The following is an 18,939-nucleotide window of genomic DNA, read 5'->3' as shown; positions in this document are numbered from 1 at the left end:
CCTTTATAAAATGGTTCAACCCTTTTGGAGCATTCCACCAGCAACCCTTTTTAAACCCTTTATTCAGGAAAGGGGTTTTAAAGGGGTTTTTCAGAAGCAAATGGTTCCAGGTAGAACCTCAGCCCTTGTTGAAGAACCCTTTTGGAACCCTTATTTCTAAGAGTGTACAAGTCGTCCTCATGAAGACCAGAACCTGGTTGGTCTTCATGAGGCACAACCTCCGAATGAAGGGAAATCAGTGCAGGGTCCTCAGAAGAATAGCTGCACAAACCCATGTGTGTGTGTGTGTGTGTCAGAGACCCTTATCTTTTCCTCCAGATCCCCCCCGCCTCCCTCTCTCTCTCTCTCTCTCTCTCCTCCCCTCTCTCACTTCATCAGGTCTTCACACACACACACACACACACACACACACACACACACACACTCAGCTGAGCGACAGGATCAGAGGGAGGCAGCAGAGGAGTGACACTGAGAGAGAGAGAGGGAGGAGGTGAAAGAGTGAGAGAAGTAAGTTTGTAGGTGGAGGGAGGACAAGTGAGGGAGAGCTCTGTGGGTGGCAGTTTGGGGGGGAAATTCTCCATTTTCCCTTTTCTCTCTCTTTTTTTTCTTGTTGTCACTGCCTGCCTCCACTCTTGTCTTTGTCCTCTCCTCCTCCACCTCCTCCTCCTCCTCTTCCTCCTCTTCCGTCCTCCTCCTCTTTCTGCTCCTCACCCCATCACCAGCTCCCGCCGTGGGGTCTCAGCTCTCCGTCTCCCTCCCCCCTTCCCTCACTCCCTACCTCCCGCGAGCCCTGCTGGGAGCCTCCGGGCTGCTGCGCCGCAGGAGGATGTCTCGCCGGGAGTCTCCGCCGCCGCCGCCGCCGCCGCCGGCCTCTCCACCTCCACCTGCGCCTCCTCGGCTGCAGAGAGGACAGGTGGTCGGCGAGGAGCGTCCGGAGAGAGCCGAGCCGCTGTCCGACACGGAGAGGGAGATCATCCAGGACACGTGGGGACAGGTCTACAAGAGCTGTGACGACGTGGGGGTGTCCGTGCTCATAAGGTGAGTTTTGTTTTTTTTATTATTATTATCTGTGGAAAAACAAAGAAAAACATGTCTCAGCATGAGAAAACTTCGCAATAAACTAAAGTTTTGAATCTTCTGGGAACCAAAAACTAACGTTAAAGGTGCATTATGTAATAAATCCAAAGCAACTGGACATAAAATCCTCCTAATATGTCACAGAGACTGAGGAATAATGTTCATATAACAAACTGAACTCACCAACAACAACAGTACAGACAAAAATTTGCATTAAAATATTTTTTTGCAGACTGAAAATCATGTTTTGGCGTCATGTGGCGCCACCTACCGCCGTCTACCAATCATTGCAGTCAGTAGAGTCTCAGCTGCCGAGCAACCACGGGTTGAACCAGTTACGTCAGAAAAACTAAACCTAAAAAGACCTCTGTATTTTGAATTTGAACGTAGTAACCGTTTTTGGCCACATTCTCACATATGGCGCCTTTAAGGGAAGGTTAGGACAACAACACAACACAGGAGAACCTTCAGGGAACGTTTAAATGCTTTATTCTCACAGGGAGAACTGATATTTTCGATGAAATCCCAGCCAGTTACCGTTCCGTGCGCAGCAAATTACGATGAAGTGAAGTGGTGCGAGTCTCATCGTTCTCCTCCACTTTAACAAATCCCCTAAATATAAATGGTTTTCCTGAAAATATACAAAGACACGGAGACATGAATCATCTCATTACATGTTCCAAATCCCAAGTGTTTGAATTTGAGCGGTTGATGTGAAAGTGGAATATTCTTTGTTTGGGAGTAAAAAATACGGTGATGTGTGTAATGTCAAGCTAAATATGGACACAACAATGATGTTTTATTGTATTATTGTCAGATTAAAGTCGAGAAACTTGTGAAATAGCATTAGACAAACTGGCATTTTGTAAGTAGCTTGAATTATACAGTATATGTTGAATTTGTTTATTATAAAGTCTCTACTACTAAAGACAGAGAAGTTCACGGGGTGTGTGTGTGTGTGTTCATCCTCTGGAGTGTAATTCATGCGCCATGGCTCAACACACACGCACACACATTTTTGTACTCACTGCAAACTGAGGACCGGGTTTCTGACAAAGTGAGGACCAGCATTTCCACTTTATAAATCAACACAATTACAAATACCTACTCCATGAATGACATCTAAAAATAACTACTGGGTGCAGTACCATAAAATGTCTGCAGGTGGAGCCCTAGAGCAAAACATGTGTGGAAAAACCTGGGCTGGAAAACGGGTTTTTTGTAGCAAATTGAGGTCCTCTGTTAAAAACAGAGTATAGCATGTAACAAACAAAATATCCTCACTTTGTAAAAATGACCTCACTTTGTTGGTTAAAAACCCTCACTGGTCCTCAGTATGCCGCAAGTACAAGAACACACACACATGCACATATATTTAAGCAGCATTCCCTATAGTCTCTAACCTTAACCATCACAACTAAACTATATATATATATACTACTATAAAATACCCTAAAACCAGGTATTAGCCCTCAAAATATACAATTCTTGGTACACACATTCTTGTACTCGCTGCATACTGAGGACTGGGCTGCTGACAAAGTGAGGACCAGCATTTCCACTTTATAAATCAACACAATTACAAATATCTACTCCATTAATGACATCATCTGGGTGCAGTACCATAAAATGTTTGCAGGTGGAGCCCTAGAGCAAAACATGTGTGGAAAAAAACTGGGTTTTTGTACCAAATTGAGGAGCTCTGTTAAAAACAGAGTATAGCATGTTTACAACCTCAGGAAGTGATTGGAATGAAAACAAAGTGAGGACCTGGCAAAATGTCCTCACTTCTTAAAAATGACCTCACTTTGTTGGTTAAAAACCCCTCACTGGTCCTCAGTATGCCGCAAGTACAAGAACACACACACACATATTTAAGCAGCATTCCCTATAGCCTTCTAAACCTTAACCATCACAACTAAACTATATATATACACGACTATAAAATACCCAGGTATTAGCCCTCAAAATATACAATCTTTGGTCCTGACAAAGCTAGAACATAGCAGAACACACACACACACACACACACACATCCATTCCCTCACCCTCTCACCACCAGTAACTGAGCTGTGACAAATGAAGGGAAGGCGGGAACATCACATTAGGATGCTGAAGAGAGGCCCTCAGAGATGGTTCATACGGTGAAATGTTGACTTGAAAGACACTTAAGGATTCTCATACATTTGTATATTAATATACAAATGCTGTATTCAAATGACCAGCAGCTTCTTCTGAAGGAGTTCAAACCGCACGTTGTAAACACAAAGGTCAACAGGCAGCGCTGTAACGCGGCTCGACTTTAATAAAGCTTAATAGATCCTGAATAAATCCTTTAAGGCCTTGTTAAAAATGGACAGCGAGAGAGAACGATGATGTGAGCGAGACAAAATGATTTTTTCAGTTTGGAGTGGGTGAGTCTCTGAGGGAAGAGAGCTTAACATCCTTAAGTGTGTGTGTGTGTGTGTGTGTGTGTCATTTTCTTATCTGTGGATGACAGCTTTGGCACTTGAATATGTCCCAGCATGCCTCACTATCCATGTTTTCCTCTGTTGCTCTTTTTTAGTTCCCGATATATAATATTATCCCAATTTTCCCACCCCTAAAATTTGAATGTGAAAGAAATCGTTCCATAAACCATGTTATTTTTTTCAAAATATCACAATATTTTTAAATAGCCGTTGCACAGAGTCCAAGGTCAGATTATTATTGTGTAATCTGTACAGTAGTTAAAGCTCTAAAACACTCTGGATGTTTGGCATTTCCTCTCCGGAAAAAGTAACTCCCAAGTGCTAAATCATTAATTGTCATTTCCTGTGGATGCGCTAATTGATTTGACAGATTATTTCAGGCCTTTACGTGACATTTTTAATCAGCGTGCGTAATCATCCACAGTCGGTGAGCAGTGCACTTCCTCGTTGGAGGCCGACGCCGGGTCAGCGCCGAGATCTTACATTTGCGCGCGTTTAATCGTCTCGATCCATCTGCTTTTTTTTTCTTTTTGGGAGACGCGGAGAGCGAACAGACAGCGACATTAGCTTCACTCCATCTCACCAATGAGTGCAAATGCAATTGCACCAAAGAGTGAATACTGTGACTGTATGTGTGTGCACCCCAGGGCGTGAGCAGAGCGCTGCATATGGCAGCTCCGTGAATGCAATCAAACCCTCGTGTGCACGCGTGGCTCTTATAGAAAAGTGCTAATGGGGGGAAATCGAGCGCATTTTCATAAAGCAGTGTCACGATGAATCTCATCCCTTTTTTTCCGCTGCTGTATCTTCAAAGATGTGTCTCTCACAAGAAGCAAATTCACCGTTTAGTGAAGTTAGTGACTTAATGAGTATTATTATTATTGATATAAAACCACCAGTGTTTCTGAGATGTTCTCTTAAGGTTATTTCTTGCTGTAAAAGTCTTATTTATATGTTTATTTATTCAACCCTTTGAACACAGAGCATTTAAGGCTGCTTTTTCCTGCATTAAAAACATACATACAGAGGCTATAAGATAAGATTTATAAGATTTCTTTGCATTTTCACCAACTATACAAACACACACCTGAGGAAATAGTACAAAAACATCGTTGAAATCGGATTTGAGAAATTTGGAAATACGTCACAGTTCAAAGTTCACTTAAGTAAAAGTGACTTCTGCACAATTCTCCTGTTTAAAACAAAATATTATACTACTATAAAATACCCTAAAACCAGGTATTAGCCCTCAAAATATACAATTCTTGGTCCTCACAAAGCTAGAAAATAGAAGAACACACACACACAAACACACACACTTTTGTACTTGCTGCACACTGAGGACCGGGTTGCTGACAAAGTGAGGACCAGCATTTCCACTCTATAAAACAAAACAATTACAAATATCTACTCCATGAATGACATCTATAAAGAACTACTGGGTGCAGTTACCATAAAATGTCTGCAGGTGGAGCCACAGAGCAAAACATGTGTAAAACACCAGGGCTATAAATAATGGGTTTTTGTACCAAATTGAGGAACCCTCACTGGTCCTCAGTATGCTGTTTTTTAAAAAACTTCTTAAATGTTGTGGGCCGACGAGACGAGGCAGGAAGTAACAGTTTACTCCAGTAGCCACCAGGGGGCAATACTGCTGGTTGCAAAAAGAGCTCCGTTTGAATGGAAGTCTATGGTTAAACACCCCGAAAGGGTTCCTGAAGCCAAAAAGGGTTCTCCTATGAGGACAAGCCGAAGAACCTTATATGGTTCTACTTAGCATTTTTATTTCTAAGAGTGTTTGAAGACGATGCTGCCCGAAGCCACTCTCGCTCTCTCTCGTGTCTCGTCCTGTTTATTATCTTATTAATTTCATGTGCAGTTTAAGCGAACCCCGAACACTCCCTTACACTCGCTTCAGGTGTTTTTTTTCCCTCAGCAGCACATGATTATAGCACAGTTTTGTTGCCATTTAGAGGAAAATAAACAATAAAACACGGCACATGTGAGTAGTCAATACTACTACTACTACTAATAATAATAATAATATGGCACCTTTCAAAGAACCCACTGTAAACCCATGTACAATGCAAAATAAAAAGTAGATCGTACCACAAAAGAGTGGCTGTAACCTGCATGTGACCTCTGTGTGTGTGTGTGTGTGTGTGTGTTCCACACTGGTGCATAATAATAAGGATGGAGGTTAATCATAGAGGTCAAATTCACTATCACTAATTGGTGTGCGTGCATAAAATTAATTATTCTAAACTTCCTGTTTTCAAAAACTGGAACTTACAACCAGAACACTGTCTACTCTATCTATCTATCTATCTATCTATCTATCTATCTATCTATCTATCTATCTATCTATCTATCTATCTATCTATCTATCTATCTATCAACAGTGATATATTCCTTGAGCACATCTCAGAAAAACATTGCAAAGTCCAGTCCGTTTTTTCCATGCTAACAACACAGGTGAAATTATTATTCTAAGAATAATAAATTCTGACCAATTTTTTGCTTCCACATTCATCCGATTGCCTTTGTCTTTTATAGTTTTGCCTTCTTTGAAGTCGCAGCAGCGAGGTTCCAGGTTGTAAAAAAGAGAAGAAGAAAGAACCTCCACACTCTCATCAAAGTGTGATTAAGAAGCTCCACTAATGACTTCATTTAAATGCAGAGACAGGTGCGAGGATGTGCTGCGAGCTCTACAAATTACCCGACACTGGGACGACACGCGCTACATGTTTGCCACTGTGCTTCATTATTCATGAAGCATTACAGTAAAACTGGAGCGTCAAAGTTCACGTTTAAGTCCAGAGGATATTGCTTCTGTCACCGCGAGCAGGTGACAAACGACTTTTAAAGCTCACATAGAGTGGTCCTGTTGCACGTATATGTTAGTTATGGAGGTCTACTTACATACATTAACTTGTTTTTATGGTCAAAAACCTCCTAGTTGCTGTAAACGAGCCGATAGAAATCTCTCCTTACTGACGCTCTCCTCAGCCGCGGTGTTTCAGACTGAAATCTCACCCCCCAGAAGACAGAGTGCGTTGTGATTGGCTAGCCAGCGTAGGGGATTCCCAACCGTCTTGTGATTGGCCAACACCCGGAAGTGACATATTCAGCACACCAGCTCTCAGAAGCGCAGCAGCTCCCCCCTCTGGAACGGTGGATGCACTGCTCCTCATTATCAAAACATTGTTTTAACAGTGTTTAAAAATAGCTTCTTCACGACTCCCCGCCGCAGTCCCTTTGACGACCTTTGACCCAGAGTCAGAAGACGCCGTCGCTCGTGAAACACCTCCACAACGGACGTTATTCTTCTTCTGCGGTTCAATGTACGGAACCGGATGTGCCCGGACTAGTGCCCGGAGCAGGAGGATCTGCTGTTCAGGAGAACCGGTGTTTACGTAACCGGACGGGGTTTTTTCAGAGATTACAATAAAACACAGCGTTCTCAGCGGTGGCTGAACTGTTTGTTTTGAACCTTCAGGGCTTCGTAAACAAGGTAATGACGTAGATACACACTAAAAAAAACAGCGTTAATTAGAACTTCCTGTCTAGGTTCGCTTTAATGCTCCTCTTACTTGACCTGCGACGCCACCGTGAGGTTGCCGTTTGTGGGTTAAAACTAAGGATGACCCGAATACCACTTCCTGGTTTCCGATATCAAAAACTCATCCGATTGTTGTCATTTTAGATCATTTATGAGCTTATGAACGAAGCTGTGACCGACACATTTGTGCCGAGTCATTTCTAAGACGCGATTCTCCAACTGTGTATAAAAGAAAAAATAAAGAGCCCAAACATGACTCAGCTAAAATGCTTTTACTGAGTGATTTTGACCAGTATTGGACCGATACCGATTCCCATCCCTAGTTAAAACTACAGACTTATTACCTGAATAAATGCAGTTAATCTGCGTTCAAAGTATTCTTTGTTCAAAGGTGATAAAAAAAACAACGCCTAACATATTCTTAAACCAGTCAAATATTTGATTCCAAGACTCAAACCTACAAAGGAACAATAGATTATCACACCACCAGACGAATAAAGAATTAAGGTTTCCTGTTCTCTGGTGCATTTACTGTCTTTGTAAAATCCAGGCCTTGCCCAGCAGGGGATTAAACATCATTCCAAAGTAGAGAGCGACTGGCACACAAAGCAGAAGAAGATGTAGAAGAAGAAGAAGAACTGTGTGTTTTTCTTCAAAGAAAGCATCAGAGCGGTTTCCTTAAAGCACTGCAGTGAACTTTCATGTTTGAGGTCTAGCAAGTAACAGACAGTATTATCCTGTCACCGAGTGTGTACATGTGACAGCTGCTACAGAGCCCAGCTAGAAGTGCCGCGGGCGACTTTGAGCCTTTGTAGGATCTCGGCGGATCTGCGGTGTAGCGATGCTGCCGAGGGTGAAGAACTCCAACCGGGAGATGACTGCACGAGCGGTTCTTCTTCGTCTTTAAGTGGGTCACACAACAACAACAACAACAGAACTCTCTCTCTCGTGTAAATACCATCAGTTATCTCTGAACCGCGCTCTGTGCATTGTTGTCATTGTGCTTAATCTGTCAGATTCCTCACAAGCCCCCTTTAGCTCCGCTTCTGGGGAATGTTCTTATTTGTCGAGCATTACAGCGACTCTCTGCTGCTGCTGCTGCTCTCGCTTCAGAGTCGACCGTGACAGAAAACTGTCAAACCTCGTGAATCAAAGGCGAGGAAAAGACAATTTACCTTTTCTTTGTTTACATCCCTGTAAACATCTATCAGGGTGGTTGAAGAAAGGAATTTACTACTACTATCACAACACTAAAGCACTCTTAAAACACAAGGTGAATGTCATTTTCTTTCCACATCAGTGCTTATATTTATATATTGTTTTTTTTTGTTGTTGAACGGTGACGTTATCTTGTCACATACTGAGTTTTGTGAGCGCGCGTCAGGACTGGCGAGCTGCTCCAGGAGAGCGATTTGTTTCAGACGGTCACGGCTCCCAGAGGTTAATCGGTAATTAATAGATTTATAAATCTGGTGACACATCAAAGAGCATTTAATCCTAATTTAGGCACACGGTGCATTCATACCTAAAGCCAAGGCCGTTTCAGGAGGCAGATCTGGATGAGGAGGCAGATCCAGGACTTGGATGTAGACCTGATAATTCATATAAACAATAAAGTTATTATTGTTAGACGAACATATTTTATCATCTCTTACGTCAACAAACATAAAATAACGTTATGCATCTGTTTTTTACATTGTCAAAGATAGGGGGCGCCATTACTGATGACGAAAGACCAACAACTTAAGAGCTAAATGCTAAAATTAGACAGAAAAAACACAACATTAGCATTTCCGTGGCAAATAACAGCAGATTTTCATCGCCGAGTAAGCTAGCAGACACAAAAGTTCACATAGCTAGCATAAATAAAAAACACAAAACAATATTTACCTTGTTGCCACTCTTGACTGATACTAATATAATTTTCACTGTTATCTATTAAATGTGTTATCGCTTAATCTTGCAATGTTTATCCTCCTCTGAACTTTGTCGCCCCGTTTTTTGCTGTAGTTTTGTTCGTCACTTTTAAGTTGCGTCAAAAACCACAGGTACGGACTTTCAAAATAAACTTCCTGTTAAGCCGGAAATAGCGAACGGTCACGTCGACGATAGCTAAACACAGTTGCTAACTTGACATATTGACATGCTACGTGTACTATCGTTGTTTTCATGTGTAAAAAGAACAAAAAAAAACAATTTGGTCCAAAATTTGACAAAAACTTCATACTGTACTATGTTGTTCAAAATTTGACCAAAAAAATATACTATTTCGTCGAAAATTTGAAAACAAAATTTGAAAAAAAATAAAATTTGGTCCAAAATTTGACAAAAACATCATACTATACTATGTTGTCTGAAATTTGACAATTTTTTTTTTTTTTTTTACGATTTTGGTCCAAAATTTGACAAAATCGTCATACTATACTGTTGTCTAACATTTGAAAAACATTTTGAATAATTTTTTTGTCCAGTTGTTAACTTGACATATAGACATGCTATGTGTACTTACACTGAATGTGTTTTGTAAATGAATTATAATACATTTTTTATTATTTTTTAAGTTTAAAGTAATATTTTATCTATTATGTGACTCCTTGGCTTAGAAAAACCAAAGATCCTCTGGAGTAAAGGAGTTATACTGTGTGAGTCTGTTGCTTTCAACCGCTGTGAGTCAAAGAAAATGTTATTTGATTACATTCATAATGTCGTGGAAGCTTTTTAAATCTTTGCCTTTCAGTGAGGGCTCTTTTTCTCTAGGCTGATCCACTCACATAAGATGCTCCACACATGCAGGAGAATTAAACACCTTTCTTCAGCGCACCTGCATCTAATTATACTTAAAGAGTCAATAAAAAACAACTTCACCACCATGGACACACTGATGATGTGTGAAAGCCTCTGCAGGCAGCACCTGTCATCTCCAGGGTGCAGAGGTGGACAGCATCACAAACTACTCTCTAAGTTAATATGACAAGACACTAATCAGAATTAAAGAGTATGTAACATTTTGTGTTAGCTACACAGGCCAAAACATTTCCAGCACACTTTAACCCCTAGAACACCATTGACGGGTGGTTTTCACCTGAGCAAATAAATGTATGTGTGTATTTGAGCGATAGTGTTCTAGGGTTAAATGGATAGAATTCCGAATTCCATTTGTCCTACTATACTGTCGTCTAAAATTTGACAATTAAAAAAAAAAGAAAAAGAGAGATTTTGGTCCATAATTTGACAAAAAAACGTCATACTATACTATGTCGTCAAAAATTTTTAAATTTGAAAAAAAATTAAAACATTTGAATTTTTTTTTTAAACATTTGATTTTTTTTTTAAACATTTGAAAAAAAAATTGAAACATTTGAAAAAAAACTTTGGTCCAAAATTGGACAAAACGTCAAACTTTACTGTCGCCTAAAATGTTAAAACATTTTTGAAAAATTTAACAAAAACGTCATACTATACTATGTGTCTAAAATTTGAAAAAAAAATGAAAAAAATGTTTTGGTCCAAAATTTGACAAAAACGTCATACTGAAATATGTTGTCTAAAATTTGAAAAAAAAAATTGAAAAAAAAAATTGGGTCCAAAATTTGACAAAAACTTCATACTTAAATATGTCATCTAAAATATGAAAAAAAAATTGAAAAACATTTTTTGGTCCAAAATTCAACAAAAACGTCATACTATAATTTGTCATGTATTGTCATGTATTGTCATGTTTTGCTATATGTTGATGACAAATACTTTTTATTGGGTGTATTTATTACCTGGGGTAAAAATCACCCGGCGTTAGCGATCTAGGGTTAAATGCATAGAATTCTGAATTCCAGGTCACTTTTAATGACATAATTGCATGTACTGTCTCTGCAATAACAAACATCAGAGTAAAGGAGGAAGATACTCAGTAAACCAGCGTGTCGTCTTATGGTTTTTTTTAGTCATTTTATTGTGTGTATTTATCACTAATGACTCATGAATACTCATTGCCACCGCCGCTCTCTCCACGTGAAGCGCAAACGACACAACAAAACAACGATTGCCTGGAGGCCACGCTGCGTCCTGATGACATCAAACTAGGTCTTTAATTATTTTTTTGACTTAGAAGAAGGAAATTGCATATGCTGCGTTTAAAGGATAACGTTGAATCGTTGTTGTTTTTTGTCGTTCATCTATCGTCTTAGTTTGGTCAAACGTTGTTGTTGTGACACATGCGCGGTTACCATTACAACACGTTTGTGCACGTATAATGGGACTCTAAGGGGATTTGTCTCAGTTAATCTAATAGATGTCAGAGCTGTCATCTTTTATTTCCAACCAGAATAAATAGCAAGAGCGACGTTAGGAGGCGGCGTCGTCTTTCTTGTCCATGTAATGTGCTTGTGCTGTTAATGCGCTCTGGTGTTTCTTTATTGAAGTGTGAGAAAAAACAGTAGAACAGGCTTTCTCTGTTTAAAAAGTAAGCGGGGATTACACACGGGGTTTACCAGATTAACGCCAGAAAAATCATGACATGCTTTAAATGAAAGTGCAGAATGAAAGAATAATTTTAAACATGTCTTTCTTGGGTTGGTGGATTTTGCAAGTCCTTTCTGTGCAGTTTTTCTTCTGCCCATAGTGTTACAGACACGGGTAAAAACAACACAGTTGCCCAAAATGAATTAATAATGAATAAAACACAACATCTCACATTCACAAGGCTATAAAAACCACAAAAAACAACTCATTCCAGAGTTCAGGAGTCAAGGCTGCGTGAAAGACCGGTTTCCCCTCTGAGCTGCAGCCTGGTGTTTGGGTACAGTCAGACAGAAGCAGTCGATCGGCAGATCTGAGAGACCACGATGGAGCGTAGCACTCTGGACGTCGTACATCCTACCGTTCAAAAGTTTGGGCTCACTTAGAAATGTCCTTATTTTTGAAGGAAAGGCACTTTTTTTTCATGCATATAACATCAAACGAATCGTTAACAGGGTATCTGCGGGGTCTTTAAAAGTCTTAAATCCAATCATTTTAATTTAAGGCCTTAAAATGTCCAAAATGTCATTTTTTTGAAAATGTTTTTTTTTTTTTAAATATGTTTTTTTCATAATTTTTTGGGAAACTCGAGATCTCGAAAAACATTTTTTTTCCTGAAACTGGAAATCGCGAGTTTCAAAGTTGAGATTTAAAAAAAAAAAAAATTTAGTCTTTTTTTTTTTTTTTCTCATGTGTAGAAAACAGATGGATGGATGTAATGCAATTTTTTTGCCCCCCCCTGTAGGTTCTTTGTGAATTTCCCATCAGCCAAACAGTACTTCAGCCAGTTCCAGGAAATGGAGGATCCGGATGAGATGGAGCGAAGCGCTCAGCTTCGGCTCCACGCCCGCCGGGTCATGAACGCCATCAACACCGTGGTGGAGAATCTCCACGACCCTGAGAAAGTGTCATCGGTGCTGGCTCTGGTGGGGAAGGCCCACGCCATCAAACACAAGGTGGAGCCCATGTATTTCAAGGTAATTTGAGCGACTACTTTTTTTCAGAATTGTTGTTGCCAACCTTTTTTTTTTTTTTTTAAATCACTGAGCTCTTGTAAAGAAAGTAAATTATTCTGCTTTTCCTGTTAAAGTTGGATTATCTTGCTGCTTCACCAGCTCTTTGAAGGTGCACTATTTGTACTTGAAAGACTTTTTTTCCCCTCATATTTTCTCATTAGCAGAAAGGTATTCAAGCAGGTATTTAAATCAAGTTTTAGTCCAAAAAACTTTTGTTTTACTCTGCCGTGACTATCTCTACTATTATTGTGTTCCCTTGAGTGACACTCCATACAAAGAGTATATAGAATAGAAGTTATTCATGTTAATACATGTTAAAATCCAGAGTTAGCAGTAACTTTCAAGCCTTTCAAGCACTGCCGACTTCCAAATCACTGCCTTTAAGACATATTTTTACAGATTTAAAAGATCAGTTTGTCGCACTGTGTTTTGACGGTTTCCCCTCATTAATTAAAGGTGCATTATGTAATAAATCTAAAGCCATAAAATCCTCCTAATATGTCACAGAGACTCAGGAATAACAAATAACAAACTGAACTCACCAACAACAACAGTACAGACAAAATATTTGCATTAAAAAAAATCTTTTGCAGACTGCAAATCATGTTTTGGCGTCACGTGGCGCCACCTACCGCCGTCTACCAATCGTTGCAGTCAGTAGAGTCTCAGCTGCCGAGCAACCACGGGTTGCCAGTTACAGTACGTCTAAGCTACAATGGCGGAAACCTAAAAGGCCTCAGTGTTTTGAATTTGAGTGTAGTAACCGTGTTTGGCCACATTCTTACATATGGCTGTACTGTTGTTGTTGGTGAGTTCAGTTTGTTATATGAACATTATTCCTGAGTCTCTGAGGATTTTATGGTTTTAGATTTATTAAATAATGCACCTTTAAGCGTCTCCATGTATCAGAGAGTGTTGTCGCCTCCTTCTCCGCGTCCTCTCCACCTGTTTTACTCTTCTCATTTTCAATTTTCACCTGTCTCCTCCACTTTTCCACTACAGTGAATTGGATTATTTCCGCCCGCTCACTCCCTCTGTATCAACACTGACATTATTTTCTCTTCATTACCGTCTACCGCCGTTATCTTCACGGCCACGTTTTCGGGTTCCCCCACCATTTCAAGCCGCTCTAGAACCATTTCAGTCCATTTTCAAGTTAATCAATGTGTTGTTTTTCTTCTTCAGATCCTGAGCGGCGTGATGCTGGAGGTGTTTTCTGAAGACTTCCCAGAGTCCTTCCCTGCAGAGGTGCAGATGGTGTGGGCCAAACTGATGGGCGCGGTGTACTGGCACGTGACAGGGGCGTACACGGAGGTGGGATGGCTCCAGGTCTCCAGCTCCGCCGTGTGAAGGGGACGAGCGCGAGGGTTAAACGGGAGTTTCCAGTGGACAGTGGAAAAAAAACGGCGTGTTTGTAATAATGTAAATGCAGACGTAGAAAAGGGCGTTTCCCCCCGGCGAGGACGGGCGAGACGAACATGGACCGGACCGATGTCGCTAATCCGTGCAACTCTGTACTTTCTTTTGGAGATATTTTTGGTGCTAATCCTTTGTTGTTGTCGTTGTCGTCGTTTTCTTTTCTGCGTTTGCGCTTTCTCCCCAGACATCACTTCGGATACCGAACAATGTAGCCACGCGCCATTGATGACGTGTTAGCTTAAATGTCAGTGGTGCTTTGATGTGTGTGTATATATAGCCAGGTGTTTTACTTGCAACCAAAAACACACACGACACACACCACTTCCTGTGTGGCAAACGATCTTCTCCATTAAAGAACCAAAAGGTTAACATGCGTTAACGCGTGACGCGTTTCCGCGACGACTGACCGGAAATAGACGCGCGCGACGTCACGTTTACGCGCCGCGACACCGGAGTCCATGCACCGTTTACCAGTTAGCTCCGTTAGCTGCATTAGCTCCTTTTAGCGCCGTTAGCTTGGAACTGGAGCGGTCTGTTTTATCAAAGGAAAAGAGCAGCGCTACAAACAACGTTAGCGTACCCGTGTACTGCGTATGTGTGCCTCTGTTTTTAAAGTTTAGCGTTACTTTAGAGACTCATTTTAACAACCGGGAGTCATGCAAACATGACGTCACGCGCGTCTTTTCCCGGTCAGTCGTCATGGAAGCGCGTTTGAAGTTTACAGTGATAACACCGACTTTGCATTTGTGACACAATTGCGATAAACAGACTCCACTAGCCTTTAGTAGCAAACTAATGCTAGCATGTTAGCGAGCATACAACCAGCTCAGAGTGGCTTATCAAAGAGGATTTTCAAATCTGACCACAGACTCAACAAACTCGGCACAATTGTCAAACGTTTTAATCCTGAGAAAGCACAGACTGGACGATCCAGTGCTCCTTAGCATTAATGCTAGGTCGCTAATGTAGCAGAAATGCTAATATTCGCAGATAAACACACATACTACGCATCATCTCTTGAAATTCTTTGGTTTCGTGGCAGTAAACGGTCACTAAAGTCCGTACGTATGCCGATGACACGCTGATACACATTTTCAACGTTTTAATCCTGATAAAGCACAGACTGGACGATCCAGTGCTCCTTAGCATTAATGCTAGGTCGCTAATGTAGCAGAAATGCTAATATTCGCAGATAAACACACATACTACGCATCATCTCTTGAAATTCTTTGGTTTCGTGACAGTTCTCTAAAGTCTGTACGTATGCTGATGACACACTGATACACACACACAAAGCTTCCAATGGCTAATTCCATTTATTCCATTTATGTGAGCAAATTATAACTTTACAGAGTTTATTTCATCGTAAACATGCACATGATTACACTTCGACAGAGACTGAGAAACGTTGAGACGAAGGGATGATTTTTACGCTGTAGGAGGGGACGCTAAGTCGTTTGTTAGCCTTTGCTAAAGGACCATGGAGCTGCTGACTGTTAATAGATCCTCGTCGTGTCCCTCTACAATATATCCTCCAAATACGTCCTCTCTGTTAATGCTCTCAATATCTTACCGAGGTGTCGTTTGTATAAGTGTACGGTGGACAAAGTGTGCGTTTTTTTTCTCTCTTTGCTCAGTGTTTTTGACAAAATAGCAAAGGCCTTCACAAAAAGAACATAGAAGCAGGTGGACACACTCCAACAACCATCCCATGCACACACACACACACAGGCATGCTTACAGACCACCTCTGTGGTTATATTTACCAAACTGTCAGTTGGTTTACCTCTGAAGAAGCCCATCAGAGAGACGCGCCGCATTACAGCCTCCATTAAAGGGTTTTAGAAGCTCGCTCGGGAGGTCTGAGACGTACCATCGGTCTGGGCTTTTATCGCTCCGGCTCGAGAAACGATGGTCAAAGACACAACTGTACCGCTCAGAAATGAAGGTGACAAGGGAACACTTAAATCACATCAAATATCTATATCTATATATATATATATATAGGCTGAAGTTCAAATGTTTGGGCTCACCTGTACAATTTTTGTTGTGTTTTCCATTAAAAGTCACATTTTTATTCATCAAAAGAGTTGCAAAATGAATAGAAAATATAGTCAAGACATTGACAAGATTAGAAATAATGATTTTTAGCTGTGCTAACATCATTGCACAAGGGTTTTCCAATCATCCAATAGCCTTTAGCAAACACAATGTACCATTAGAACACTGGAAATGGGCCTCTATACACCCATGTACATATTCCATTAAAAACCAGACGTTTGCAGCTAGAATAGTCGTTTACCACATTAACAATGTATAGAGTGTATTTATGATTCATTTAATGTTAGATTCATTGACGAAAAAGTGCTTTTCCTTCAAAAATAAGGACATTTCTAAGTGAGCCCAAACTTTTGAACGGTAGTGTAGATAATTATAAATAGACTGTGATTATTAAGTGTTCCCTTGAACAGTATATATGATGGAATGGCACGGACTGCATAGAAAGATGATCTTATAACGCAGTGTTTCCCCAACCCTGATCCTCAGGGAACTCTGCCCTGCCATGTTTTAGATGTTGCCCTGCTCCAAAAACACCTGATTCAGATGAAAAATTAAATTAAAAAAAAAAAAAAAATTGGACAAAAGTTGAAATATAACATTTTTTGGGAAAAAAAAACAATTTTTTTTTTTCAAAATGTTATGTTTCAACTTTTGTCCATTTTAAAAATAATCTTATATTTCGACTTTTGTGAATTTTCTTTTTTCAAAAATGTAATGTTTCATCTGAATCAGGTGTTTTTGAAGCAGGGCAACATCTAAAACATGGCAGGGCAGAGTTCCCTGAGGATCAGGATTGGGAAACACTGGTCTAACGAACCAAAATCAAACGAAATTAGAAAAATAAGCCACCTACAAATGTCAGAAACCACCTATTTAGATTTCCGTAAATTGGCCTTGTCCCATCTGTTGACATTTGACATCAGTGGTTGAGTCTTTATGCAGAAAAGTCGAGAGTATGACGACAGGATACGCTATAGTCTACGTGCTAATGTATCCCTGTACGTTAGACCAGGGTTTCTCAATCCTGGTCCTGCATGTTTACGATGTTTTCCTGCTACAACACACCTGATTCAAATCAATATGTCGTCACCAGAGCTCGACGACGAGCAGAATCAGATCTTATGGAGGTCAAGGAAGCGTTGAAAACATGCTGTGGAAGTTTATTTGTCGTCTGCCAGCATCGTTCATATCCCCTCCCCCCCGCCCCCGCTCCCTAAAACAAGCTGCATCCTGTCAAACTAACTTCCCCGTCACCTTATTTCACCTCACCTTGTAACCAGCGTTGCTTCAGAGCATGAAGTCCACTCTTTTTGGAGCTGCATGCTCTGCTGTTTCCGGTCCTCATCCTCATCCTCATCTGTGGGGTTTCTGTCCAGTCTCTGGCCAATTTCCAAACACGCACACACACACACACACACACTCACACACACGGCAAATCTGTTTAGGACGGACGTTTGATCCAATCTGGGCTCTGCATCTGTTGTGGTGACGTCCTGCGTCTCCCGTCTTAACCCCCTTGGCATCGGCATCTGGCTTTAATGAGGAGGTAATGAGTCGCCTCTCCTCCTCCTCCTCCTCCTCGTCTGCTCGTTTCGTTTTCTCCGGACTTTCCACTACGTCCGTTTGGGCCACGTCGCCGGGAACAATTAGGAACCGGACAGATGGCGTTAAAGCCGCCACGCTACCATCGTGGCAGCCGCTCACAAGCAATCATTTATACCAGGGGTTCTCAAAGTTCTGATACCTGAGGGCCAATTTAGGAACCCAACATTGGACTGAGGGTCACCAAAGGAAAAAAAAACTGAAAGAAATCCCATTTGTAATAATTTTAATGACCAGATTGCAGTTCTACAGTTTAGCGTTTACTAATATAAGCGTTAATATAATGTAATTTTAGCGTTAATATAATAACGCCATTGTTCTTACCTTCTAATTACAGGTTAATACCAAGTAACACATTTCTGTTACCATATATTTACTGGGTAAATAGCTAGTAATTGGGGGCTGTAGCTTCCTGCTTATTACCAGCTTATAACACAATAATACACTAAAATTCACCATATAGAAACCAGGTAAATACCCAGTATTTTTGTTTACACTTATTGGTCTGTATCCAGTAATGTCCAATAAACATTTAACAAGCTTAGTCGCTCCTGGAATTAAACTATCAACTGTAATTCATTGCGGGGCCGACAGAAATGTTTCTGCGGGCCGCCATTTGCCCCCGGGCCGCACTTTGAGAACCAATGATTTTTACAATCCTCGGCACCGTGCAGCATAAATTGAAAATATTCTGATTATAGTTGAACGTGCGTTGCGTTTTTATAAATCCCATCTCAACACGGGTCTTAGGTTCTCTTGGGATTTAAAGGATAATAACCTGGAATCCGTCTGGAAATGATGGGATTATGCTTTCTAACCTGCAAAAAAAAAAAAAAAACATTTATTTTCCCTGTTATTCTTCAAATAGATAATGTAAAGTGTCACAACAGGATTAACTGCGTTAATGACGACCGCAGCCACTTTTAGCTTCAGCATTTTAAAAAAAGTGGCCACTTAAACTCTTGCAAAGGTTTATGAAAAAACCATTAAACAAGTTCCTTTCAAGGCGCGCAAACAAAACCTCTGTGACCGCTGTCACTTAAACAGATCTGGAGACAGTAAAAAAAACGGTCGTATTCTACGCTCCCCGTCGTTTCTGCAGAGCCGAGTTTTCCTCCGACATCGTGTTTATTAAACACGGCGTGGCGCGAAAGCCGTAAACTCCTTCTCTGGCTAAGTACGAACGCCGCGAACGCTGGAAACGAAGCCACAGAGTGAG

The 18,939-nt window shown here is 40.8% G+C and overlaps 1 protein-coding gene across 1 annotated transcript; it reads left to right on the top strand.

Moving 5' to 3' along the window:
- Nucleotides 1-826: 826 nt before the first annotated feature.
- cygb2 (cytoglobin 2) lies at nt 827-13,988 on the top strand (the record flags this gene model as incomplete). The annotated part of the gene is made up of 3 exons (XM_083909073.1): nt 827-1,038; nt 12,368-12,599; nt 13,824-13,988. The coding sequence occupies 3 exons, from the start codon at nt 827-829 to the stop codon at nt 13,986-13,988; spliced, it is 609 nt and encodes a 202-aa protein (XP_083765199.1).
- Between the last annotated feature and the right edge of the window lie 4,951 nt (nt 13,989-18,939).

Source organism: Microchirus variegatus (genome assembly GCF_963457635.1).
Source record: "Microchirus variegatus genome assembly, chromosome: 23".
NCBI classification, from domain to species: Eukaryota; Metazoa; Chordata; class Actinopteri; order Pleuronectiformes; family Soleidae; genus Microchirus; species Microchirus variegatus.
This window is presented reverse-complemented; position numbering and strand designations above follow the sequence as displayed.